This window comes from Cyprinodon tularosa, unplaced genomic scaffold, assembly GCF_016077235.1.
Source record: "Cyprinodon tularosa strain WSP-4 unplaced genomic scaffold, ASM1607723v1 ctg82, whole genome shotgun sequence".
NCBI lineage: Eukaryota > Metazoa > Chordata > Actinopteri > Cyprinodontiformes > Cyprinodontidae > Cyprinodon > Cyprinodon tularosa.
This window is the reverse complement of record NW_024039585.1, coordinates 1043969-1056209: the sequence shown is the minus strand read 5'-3', so window position 1 is coordinate 1056209 and position 12241 is coordinate 1043969. Positions and strand designations below refer to the sequence as shown.

General features: G+C 37.5%; 1 protein-coding gene across 3 annotated transcripts in view; it reads right to left on the bottom strand.

The window, feature by feature from the left end:
- ttll7 (tubulin tyrosine ligase-like family, member 7) overlaps positions 1-12241 on the bottom strand; it is a 110648-nt gene that overhangs the window by 67713 nt on the left and 30694 nt on the right. For all 3 annotated transcript variants that reach the window (XM_038272161.1, XM_038272160.1, XM_038272162.1), the window contains exon 9: positions 11999-12157. In XM_038272161.1, coding sequence (XP_038128089.1) covers positions 11999-12157 — 159 coding nt within the window. The remainder of the gene's footprint in view (positions 1-11998; positions 12158-12241) is intronic.

Here is a 12241-nt window from a genome sequence, read left to right as displayed (position 1 = left end):
CTGCAGGCTCCAAAACCCCCCGCTCTGATTTCCTTAAGTGACTCTGGCAGGGTTTTAAAAGAGCCTTTGGTTGCTTTAAGACACATTCAATAAAAATGTCAGATGAACAGATGAGAACATTCTTTTTATTCATTTTTTAATTTGGTTCAGTATCATATCAGCAAGGCCAGAATGGTGAGGTTCAGTCAGACAAATGGCGGAATGTGAAAAAGTGAATGTAATTTTGAAAGTGTACAGGTAAAATAACTTCTTTTATACATTCACTTTCAACTATGGGCTGGAGCAGGATTTTTTAAACCATTTTCATAATATATATGAGCTTACATATTGTGTAAGGTAAACCGGGATTAATTTAGTCAGATTGCTTATTATTTTCACACTATAGGGCAACGTAAAATTCTGTTAGTCCCTCTTTGAACTGACAGTCTTTTGGTTTTTTGCAGTGGTACACAGCTTGGGGGTGAGGAGATGATGATTTATTTTCATGGATCATAGGAATTCTTTCGACTTTGTTTTGTATTAAAAAATATTCAACTTTGGATGGTTATTGTATGTGTGCACAAGTCAAAAATTTATTATACTAGGGCGGCAACTAACGATTATTTTGCTAATTGATTAATCTGTTGATTATTTTTTCAAATACTCTATTCATTATCGGATAGCAAAAAGTTCCTTAAAGATTATTATTTTCGGATGGATCATATTGAAAAAAGAAAAAGTATTTTTTATCTTAAAGGCAAAATGTGTATATACAACCTTGGTATAATTCGTGGTCTAAGTGGGTGGCTCCATCAGCTAAAGGCATGTTTTAGAGTCTCTATACTTCAGTTAATGATTAATCGATTACTAAATGAGGTGACAATTATTTCAATAATCAATTCATCTGATTAATTGTTTCAGCTCTAAATCATACACTAGGAAGGTTTGGGTTTCATAATGTCTTTTTTATCACTGCTGCTTACCTTATCAAGGCTGTACTTCAAAAAAATGAAATTGTCTATAGAGCTGTTCTTACAGAAACTTCTTTTTGTTTACACTTGTGTATACACGATGACAAAATAAATCAAAATAAATCAGTCTAAGTCTAAAGTTTATAGTATTCTTTAAGTTTAACCAACCTGCTTCTTTTAAATTGAAATAATGGTGAAGTAGATGCTAGTTGCACTGCTCAACATGATGATCGTGGGTTTGATTCCTAGGTACTGAGGGATGTTTTAATGATGGAGAGTAAGTACAAGTGACACCCAACCTGTTTATGCTAATACTGCCAAACTGGGATATGAACTGAACGCAAAAACAAAAAGTCATGGAACAAAATCATCACATAGACACATAGTACAAAGCACTTACGATCATATAATAGCATTAAATACATCATCCTGAGCTGCAATTACATTTAATGCCCTGCAGTGACTAAATTCAGCTGCTTTGCTGAAATACGTCTCCAGCTATGTCTCTATATGTGGGTTGATCTCCTACTGATTACTGAATTGTAAATGTTTACATGAAAAAGATCCATAATGTAAATTAACACTGTGAAAAAATAGCTTTGATGGTACTAATTTAGTGCTCATTTTATGGCTGACAAAAACACGGAGTTTAGACTTTAAATTCCACATTTATCCTGATATCTTGTGATCTAAAACAAAATCTCTATGGGCAGAAACCTTTGTAAAGGAAACTGAAATAAAACTTATCAAAGGGGAGCCTCATTATTTTTATTTCAACTGTCTGTTTGGTTAAATGATCAACAGGCTGAAACTCTGTCCACAGATCATTACAGAAAGTAAAGAGTAAAAGAAAACATGCCATTTTATTACTGACTCAATTTAATGTAGTCGACTAATTTCCAAAGCAAAAACTCCTCTGGTTTGGATGCAGAGTTTGTTCTAATGATCTCTGACCCCTCGGTGTGCCTGAGATCTGAGTGATGCGCCTCAGGATAGTATGCAAGTAAATAATGGTCAAAAAGCAAATTCAGATATCCAACAAGACTAACAAGTACAGTATAATTATTATATTATTATTTACTTGTTTAATCTATTTTACACTGTTTGCCTAGTTATATAGAAAGTAAGTATTTTGACCAAGACATGGTTAAACTATATGAATCTTTAAGCTTATAGGATTTGAGCATATTGGGAGACATGTAATTGTGTCTGGTTATTGCATGGTTATTATGCACCCTCCTTATCTCAGTTAAAATGGGCCAAAACCCTAAAGTATTATAGAATAGAATAGAAAATGCCTTGTTTGCGGTGTTTACGACTTAAAAAAAATGGGAAAAATGTGACCATTTAATTCTCAGCCCAGAATTAGTCAAAACCTTTGAGATAAGTTATTTCAGTTATTCACTAAACACACTTCTAGTTCTTAAAGGTACTTCCACTGAGTAGCAGTAGAGGAAAAACTGAGAATCCATAAAGGAAAATATGATTTTTATGCAGTACAATGCTCTACAGAGTATTGGGAGAATCATACTGAATGTGATTAGCAATCACACATCCCCACTTCTTCATCTTGGCTAAATCTCATTGAGATTTTGTGGGCCTTGTTTAAATGAGAGAATTACAGTGAGAATAAACAGTACATGCCTCTGACCAATGTCTGAGAGGCTCAGAAATTGGTCAATGGTCAATGGCTTAATAAACCAACTCCATGAAGGGCGGGCTGTTGTGAAAGTTATTAAAAGGAAAGGTTACATTTTTGCTCAGATTTGAATATTTTAAATATTATTTAAAAAAATGTATTAGTAATTTATTTGGGGGGTAGCATATTTGCAGGATAGGAATGAGGGAAACAATTTGAAAAAATAAACTCATTTTGAGATGTATTGATTTAAAAAAATATTGATAATGCTTAATTCATTAAAACTACACAGTTAAAGAGACATTTTTTTTTGTTTTTACTGAAAAATATCTTTAAAATTGCCTTCTTATTTAACCCTACTTTTGATGTACACAGAACATAATTTGATGTACAGACTGACCCCTCACTAGTCAATTCCTGATGCATCTATTAGCCTGTACCCTATTTTCCTTAATTTACTTCAGGTCGGAGGTTCCGTGCTGTTCAGCGGATGTGATGTCAAACACGTCCTTGTTAAATGGGTCCAATCTAGCAAAAACTCCATAATGCCTCTTCAATAAAGCAATTACCCCCAAGTAGCCGCGGGTTGCAGGGATTTTACAATGGCTGGGCACCCCATGATTCAGGAACCTTATTGCTTTTATAAAATGGGTACCCTACATATTGTCCATAAAATAAAGAAAAATAAACATACATTAGTAATAATTAAACAATACAACTGAGAATTATTTTTCCAACCACTGAGTGAACAGCATGGTTACCAAGCAACTACGGTTCTCAGCTCTCCCGCTGCGGCAGGATGCCCCACGACCTCCTGTCATCCCAGTTTAAACCCCACTACGACTGGAGGGAAGCCGCACATTCCTGTCACTTCACAGACATAACATACCATACCTCCAGACCAGCGTTGGGAGGTTTTTTTTGTTCTGTGTTGCTCAGCTGCAATTACTGGAGATGATATTGGTGCCTGAGTTTCGACTGGATACTTTACAAATGCTACGTCCGTTGACACCAGCGCAGGGATATTATGTGCTGTGGGTTACACTGTATTTTACAACAGAATGGAACTCGGCTTAGCAAATCACATTTAAGAATGGGAAACAACCATTTTATAAACTAGAATAATGGCACTTAAAGTGGGTTTTGAGATTTAAAGGAGATATTTACTATTTACTGCAGTTAACATTGCAAGTAACATAAAAAGTTGACTAGGGGTGGGGTGTAAAAACTAAAGGGGGGCCCAGCATGATGGCAACTTTTGGACTAAACCAACCTGTGAATTAGTAAATTTACAAGTTGGTCAATTTGTAAATTAATTGAGAATAAACATACTTTCTGCTAAACTGATTTCAAATTAGACCACTAAACCTAGGCCTGATGTAAGTTAGAACAAGCAAATAGAGCCTGTAAAGTTGGCTTAAATATCTCAAAAAGCAACAAATAAAATGAGGTTATGGATGGGCCTTTTCAAAGTTTGGACTTTATTGAGATCCTTGTGGCACAGTTCATGCTCATAAAGCATCTTATGTGAATTACAGTGATTCTGCAGAGAGTGGGCTTGAAGCCTGACTGCTAGCATTACAACGGCCTCAGAGCAGTTGTTACAGAGGGTGGCACAAGCAGTTATTAGATTTAGGAGGCAATTACTGTAATAATCAAAAAGGTTGGTTTAGTTAGCCTGTTTTTTCCTCTGTCAGTGAAACCATGATGTTTTATTTACACAGATCATAATTTAAAAAATGTTAAAACATTTTTTTCACTGACATCTATAATTGTTCCATTCACAATGGACACTAATAAAAAAAAGAAAACAATTAGTTGACCTAAAAGCGTTGGTGTACCTGGGGTTTGTCTAGAACCACAAAAAACAAAACAAAAAAATAATAAAACCTTTTCTGATATAGCAACAATCACCAACCCAATTTCCCCAACAAATTGCTTCCCCACATTGACATTAATTCTGGACTGGAATAGTGACTAAAACAAGCGTAAGGTCTGCCGGTGATTAATCGCAACAGAAAAAAAAAACAAAAAAAAAACACACCAATCTCCCCCACACACCTTATTATTCCTGGCAGAGGGTAAACAACTACTGTTTTGGCAAGCCTCCCATTTTGGCCCCGCATACTCAAGAGTATCGGCACAGTTCAGCCGCTGTCAGAAAGGAGTGTTTGTTGCCACACAATGGTGAAATAAGAAAGGTTGGTAGAGAGAGGAAGGGAAACAGAGAGGAAGATAGAGAGAGAGAGAGAGAGAGAGAGAGAAATCAAGCGTGTGTGGCAGAGCGACAAAAAGACAGACAGCTAGACGCCCTGTTTAGTCGCTCTCTTGTTTCAGCCGTCTTATCAATCACTGTTCTGTTCTTTTCGTTTCTAGTGGTTCGCTCGGACACAGGGAAACTCTAGCTGAGTGTGGCGGGCTGCTGCCGGCTGTGGAGAGCAATGGGGCCGATGGTGCACCTCACAGGCAGGAGATAGGGAGAGAGGGCTACTTTTTTAACAACAGACGGAGACACTATCAAGCACAGGCAATAAAAGCGCAAATGGAATATGAAGCTTAGAAACACAAGTGGGACCATTTCTTCTCATGCACATTTGATTTTTTTACTCTATAATTCAGCACACTGGGATGTACTGTAAAAATGGCCTTGCTTGTTTGCCTACCAAATCTCCAAAATACATAACTAGAGCAAGAAACAGTTCCGCATGCCACTCAGTAAACATGCCATTTATACCTTCCCTCTCAATCACATATGCATAGAAATACACAGCCACCAACTGCTGTGTGTGTGATGATGAATGGATAAATGTTGGGGTATGTTTTCAACTGCCCCACATACAAAGCCTGCGCTCGCCTAATTTGATACTTATTCCATGAAATAGTCATGTTGGGGGAGAATGGATGTGGATAGAGACAGGCAGTCCCATACATCATTCTAATTTTTCTTTAATAAAGCTCACATAAGCCAAAAACAGGGATAACAGGTCAATACTGCCACCTAGGGTTCATACATGAAAGGGCATGTCATTCGAGGTAGGAAAAATAAAGGATAAACCCTGTAAATGTGTAAAGAGCAGTTAAAGGTGAGGAGAAGACTGCAAGGAGGATGAAATATTTATTACAATATCATACTGTATTTATTCTTTATGCTTATTGTTTTCAGCCCGTATAATTCATGTGGGGTTGAAACCTATTTGCACAGATCTAGTAATTTCTCACAAAATTGAATATCCGGTAATGTTTAACTGGGCTTTTCCAGGGGTTAGGGAATTCTTCTCAAGTTTCCTGTGGACATACATGAAAGGCAGGCTAATCTACATATTCCTTCTCTAAAAGCCCTCGGAAAATAGTTAAGAGGCTTTAAATGGCTACTCTTTAGTCTTGCGTGAAAAATGCAGACATAAAATTTTTATCTCAGCTTCTAAAGGTGAAATTGTGTTTAGAGAACAAAAAGCCAGGGGAAGCTACTATGTGTTTTCGTCAGACATCTGTTTACAGCTGCCAAAGTAGATTGCATTCAAACAAATACTTTTCCCCTACCACAAACACACACACCTCCCCACACAAACACTATTTTACTCCCGCTCAAAAGGAAAGGAAGTCTGGGTTATGTTGGCTGTGAGGGACGGACAGGGAAAACCAAACTCATCTTGAAACGATTGGTTGCAGACCACAGAGAGGGAAAAGTTGCAGGAAGGGGCAAAGAACTGCTGCCCTTAGGCTAAGAGTTCTGTTCTTGTCTGATGCCATGATGCCTGGTCTATCTCTCTCTCTCTCTCCCTCCTTTTAACACACACGCAGAAGCTCAGAGACACAAACAAATCCCTGCCTCAGTTGACCCAAACCATGCTCGCCTCATTAGCTGCCAATCACTTTGAACAGACGCGCTAAAAGGGAGGAAGGACCGGAGGTAGAAACACAGGAGATGAAGGAAGAGATACAGGTTTAGTTGTCATCAATAATCAAGCTGCTCTTGTGCCGCTGTCTGATGGTGTCTCAGCCCCAAACAATGACTCCTAAATAACCATAAAAGTGGATAAAATAGATTTCTTCCTTTTCTCCCCAATCCCCTGCTTCCTGAATTGGACTGTCTGTGTGTTTTAAGCCGAATCCCTTATTGGCTTTTTGAAAGGATAAAACGAATGGTTGTGGGATGGAGGATGGCCAACCACACACACATTTTACAGAAGGCTATTCCAAGATGGACCAGGACCAGACATCTCCACTCACACATACAGGCTGTTGACACTCTGACACACAAACACAGGCACATACTCAGTTGCAAGACTTGTGATGTATGTTTATCGTAGAGCGTTTAAAGCAAACGTGACAAGAACACACATAGAAATTAGATTCACAGATGCGGCACACATGCACACTCGTCGCATCTTCAACAAGCAGGCAAACCAGCCTTTTAAGGTGCTAAGAACCCACCACTAAAAAAGAAATAAATAAATGAATAATCTGCCTTGGGACCGAGTAAAAAAAAATTTTTTTAGGCTCATTAAAGACACTTTCTTTTTGTTTAGAGCTGAGCAGCTGGAGTTTTATGGTTGATGAGGGGAAACAATGCACAACAAAAAGAAAGAAAGAAGTAGTGAGCCAGAGCTTATAAGCTTATAATGAGGGTAGCCTTCAGTCCACTGATCATAGCAGAGGGAATCATTGTTACCCGTCAGAACTCGGATAAAACCGTAAAGACATAAATTTTGCTCTTGTTGCCTTCAAAATCAGATATAAACAATGTTTTTTTTTTTCTTCATATTGTATTTTTTTGTTACAAATCATGGCATGGTTACTGGTATCAAAGGAACCAAGGTTTTAAAAAGTTAAGATTTTAAGTATGTCATGTTTTCCCTTTAAATCGTTCCTATGAGTTTATCCTAGTTGCCAGAGAAATTGCAAGAAAGACCAGAAATTGCTCTCACTATATTTAAATTAGGCTGCTTAAACATATAAATTCAATTCAGTTTATTTTTATAGCGCCAATTCACAAAACATGTCATCTCAAGGCACTTTAGAGTTCACCTATATAGCAGCTGGAAGAAGGAATACTGCATAAAGACAAAGGTAAGATAAAAAACCTTATCATTTAAGATATGTAACAGTGACTAACAATGCCACAAAATAAAAGGATTAGGATCATTGTTACAGCATTTGTTTTTTAGATCTCACTCTGAAAGTAGTGCAAACACAAAGAAAGCAAAGCAAGTTTGTTTATATGCCACCATGCATACACAAATGAATCCAGAATGATTTACATAAAATCAAAAGAAATAGACTGAAATAAAAAAAAAACACTAAAGCTTTGAAAAGCACTGTTTAAAAAGGAAAAAAAACATGTTGAAATGCTAATTTAATCTTCAATCTCAAACTTCAATCACTGATCAGTAATTGGGGCAATAAATGTAACAATTCTATCGAAACTTGCAGTAAAAAACAATGTTCCAGTATGGATTGAAAGAAGTCTACTGCCTCTGCAAATTTTATGCTTTCTGGGAGCTGAGGAACTAAGTAACTCCTTTCCTTTGTTTAGATCTGGTCCTAAAAACAATAAGTAAGATGGTCCCTACAGACCTTAGTGGTCTACATGGTTCTTACTTAATAAACAACTCAGAAATATATATTTGCTCAAAATCATTAAGAGCTTTAGACCTAAAGCCATTTAACAAATATAAAGCATGTGACTGAAGAACTGGTGTAATGTGTTCAACACTCCTGGTGTTGGTCAGGACTCTGGCAGGAGCTATTTGGATGAGCTGCAGCTGCCTGATTGATTCTTTTTTAAGAGACCTATAAAACGACTTGCGGTAATTTAACCCACCGATAATACAAACTGTGTCCATGTTCTTTTATCCTCTTTTAAAAGGAAACATTTAGCGATGCCAATATGTTTTAATAGTAAGAGGAAAAGGTGGGTCTTCAATTTTGATTCAGTTCTGAATAAAAACAATTCAATCAAATATTATTGAAATTTAAATTAATATGTGGAAAAAAAATATGAAAAAAATGTAATTACATTAATATGGCGTTTAGCAAATTATTATTTTTTCACTTGTGTCAAGACTGCAAGGTTTAAACTAAGGATAAAAATAGGGTTTGGTGTCCTTACTATAGAATATATGAACATAGGGTTTGAAATTTTTACAAAAAACCAGACAGTCAGGGTGTGGAAACTTCTCTACTTACGTTTACTGTATTATTATTATTATTATACTGTATTATAGATTTATTTTATTTTATTTGTAAATTGTGTAATTCTGCTTCTTAAATATTAGTTTTTATCAAAGCTTGAAAATGTAATGGTCATTGGTTCAATGTGTGTTTGTGCTTCATCCTCTCTCCTCCCTCGTCTTCAAACTTCTGATATCTTTCCATTTCATGCTGGTTTACAGGACACGCACCCTGGATAAGGAAGGGGTCGATGAAACTGTTCCCTTGCCTTCTTTGTTTGTCCAGTGATCTATTGCAATGCTTACGGCTCGCACTAGATTTCAAGTCATGTGTCTTCCCCCTTTGACGCTCACACCGAAGTTTTAAGGCATCAAATTCATTAACAATTTATGAGGGAATGTGCATTGATTTTTTTTTTCTTTTGTTTTTCATTTTTAAATATATTTCTTTAAGATAACTAAGACGGCTGCAAGCAAAAACCTTTCCTCAGACCAAATAAGCTACAGTTACAGCAGATTGCGGCCACTGGTGAGTGTGTGCGCAGCGAACATTGCGTCTCAATGAAACGCCTCTCCTGTACGAGACACAGATGCTGTCTGGACCTGTTTTAATGAAAGTGAATGTCTCGGGTTACGCCATTTGGGCGAGTGTGCGTGTGCTGATGCGTCTCTGTGTGTAGCACTGATGTTTTGAATGTCAATAGAAGGTAAAACTTGTGTTGAGACCCTGCAGAATTAAGATAACGATCACACAAAAGCCTGTGTCTCCCTTTTGTCGCCCCTTCTCTTCTCCCATTTCGATACTTGCTTAGAGCACAATGCATCTGTTTGATGCCTCCCCTCGGTTTGTGAGTCATCGCTCTTGTCTTCTATGTTTTCACCCCTGTGACAAGCTATTTAGCAGGTGTGTGCAGCTATTTGGATTGTTTTCTCTATTATGTCCAGTATGTGATTTTGTGGTATTTGTCTTGTTTCAGTGAGCTGAGATTTTGAAGAAATAATATCTTAGAGCAAACTCATCCAATTATTTAAAACTAAACTGCAGTAACACTAAGTAGAATATCTTAAATATCTTAAATATAATAATCTTAAATCCCTTAAAAAAAAAGATTTTTTTTTCTATTTATGAAAATATAATTGGTAAACTGCAGGAATTCTTCTTTTTCCATCTCATCCTCCAAGATATGTCCATGAGGCCGCTGACAAAAACACAAATTCAAATAGGAACACTAATATCACCTGACAGATTCCTATACATGATACCATCTAGCTTTCAGGTATCCGGCTGAGTTTGAGTCTACACAGGTTGAACTTTCATTTCCTGGCCGCAAGTTTGCATGTTCAACAGCTGGCTTTGACGTCCTGAAGAGTAAGAGAGAACATTGTCGGACCAGCGATCTGTCAAAGGCCCTGTGGAGGCGTGGCACGTGTAATTCAGGATGACACAACTGAAAAATGTCCAAAAAAAGTCAAAACCAGCCTCTGTGCTCTCATCATGTTTTGGTCTCTAAGGTGGACTGTGGCAGTTTTCAGCAGAAAACGAGCTGGAAAAAGTGAAATTCTGTTACATTACGCAGCTTAACAAAAAACGCCATAGGACACCAGTTGTCTCTTGTGTTTTGTTTCCTGTGGGAGTAAACGTACTACAAGGTTAAAAAGGAGAAATAAAGCTAATTTCAGGATTGACTTTATAAACGATTGTAGACATTGTTTCTATGGGTTGAAAGGAGCCCCCACTAATCAGCTGAATTTAGGAAATGAATGATTGTTGCTGTAATTTCTTTGAAAAAGAGAACAGGGTTGAACGTGTGTGAAGCCATGTATCTGGTACCTTGCAAGGACAGTGTTAGACCAATTTCCCTGGAATATACTACTTTGTGGGGTCTTACCCTCCACCGGTCCCCGTGGGGAACAGTTTTCTTTTTGAGTTGGGGCCTAGCTTTAGGACTAATGTATGAATTAAGTTTAGGTTAGGTTTAGCTATCTGATGGTAATGGTTTAGGTCTGGGTTAAGCCATATAAGTGAATGCAAAAGGAATGGAAGTCAATGGAAAGTCCCCGTAAGGATAGCAGGACATACCGTGTGTGTGTATGTGTGTGTGTTCACAGGATGTTAATTGATGAGCGTTATAGAGAGCTGCTGGTAGCACAGGGGGGATCATTACTGCTGGAGTGGAACAACTGCATTCACGGCTGTTTGCTGTGTCACGCACATGCACACACACACACCCACACACACACACACACACCCCGTCATGGCAATCCTCCAAGTTCCCCTTTTTTTTCATTTCTTTTTTAAGTTATAACTTTTCCACATAAACCAACAAATGAAATGGATTTCAACATTTTTATTCTATAATAAAAAAAAAAAGAACGATAATAAATAGAGACAATAACCATTGAAAAAGCACAGCTCCCAAATTTCACTTTGTTGCACACTTGCAACTTGCAAAAAAAAAACGATTTTCTTTTTTTGGCAAGAAGAGAGGGAAAAAAACAAGCTACGATTCCTGCGGCATTTCCAGTCTTTCAGTCCAATTTGTGGGAAGGGGAGTGTGTGTGTGTGTGTGTTGGGGGGGGGGGGGGGGGGGGGGGGGTGCAGGCACTTTGGGTTAAAGGATTTAGGTCACTCTTTAACTGACAGGCTGACATCAGAAAGGTAACACAGAAATCCCGGAGTGAAAATCCAGCCATCTGTGGAATGACCGATCCTTAAGAGGCAGACGTTCATTTTATGGGATCCTTGATTTGTAATGAACATGAGATCTTGACCTATATTTTCACACTCTGGATACATTTTAGTCATTTTAGTTTTTTTTTATTTATATAATGCTCCTGTAAATAAAGGCATTCCTATGTTTTTGAGTGTAATCAATGCTTTATATTTATATCAGTATCTTCTGGCTGTTTAAAGAATCATAAATAGATCCTCGATGGTGTGTGGGTGTTTGGTGTGGGGAAAGAGTATGTAAGCAAAATCAGTGTTTGTTCGCTCCTTATGCCGCAGTACTTCAATTGGGCAGCTGCTCTTACTCCCTTAATACGAGGAGAGAAGCATACAACTGTGAGTAAATGGAAAAGTGATTCCTTCAGAATTTAAAATGTATGTTGATTCAATAATTGTATTTTTTCCATGATAGAAAATATTTTTAAAATAAGTAGTGAGATGAATTAAAATTAAATATAGAAGAAAACAGTTTTTCCTCAAAAAAAATTGCATATTTTCAGATTGTTACCTCCAGCAGCCAGGGTTTGAGTTTGCGGTCCAGGATGATGTCAAAGCCCAGGACCTCAAAGCAGACACTGTCGCTCCCTGGTGGTTGTCCTGGGCGGCACATGCGGTAGGCATGCAGAACGTGCGGCTCAGCTACTATCAGTGTTTTCACCACCAACTCCTAACAGAGAGCAAGGACAAAAAAAAGACAACAAAAGCAACATGAAATTTATTAGTCAAAAGCTACATGACTTCTTAAAAAACA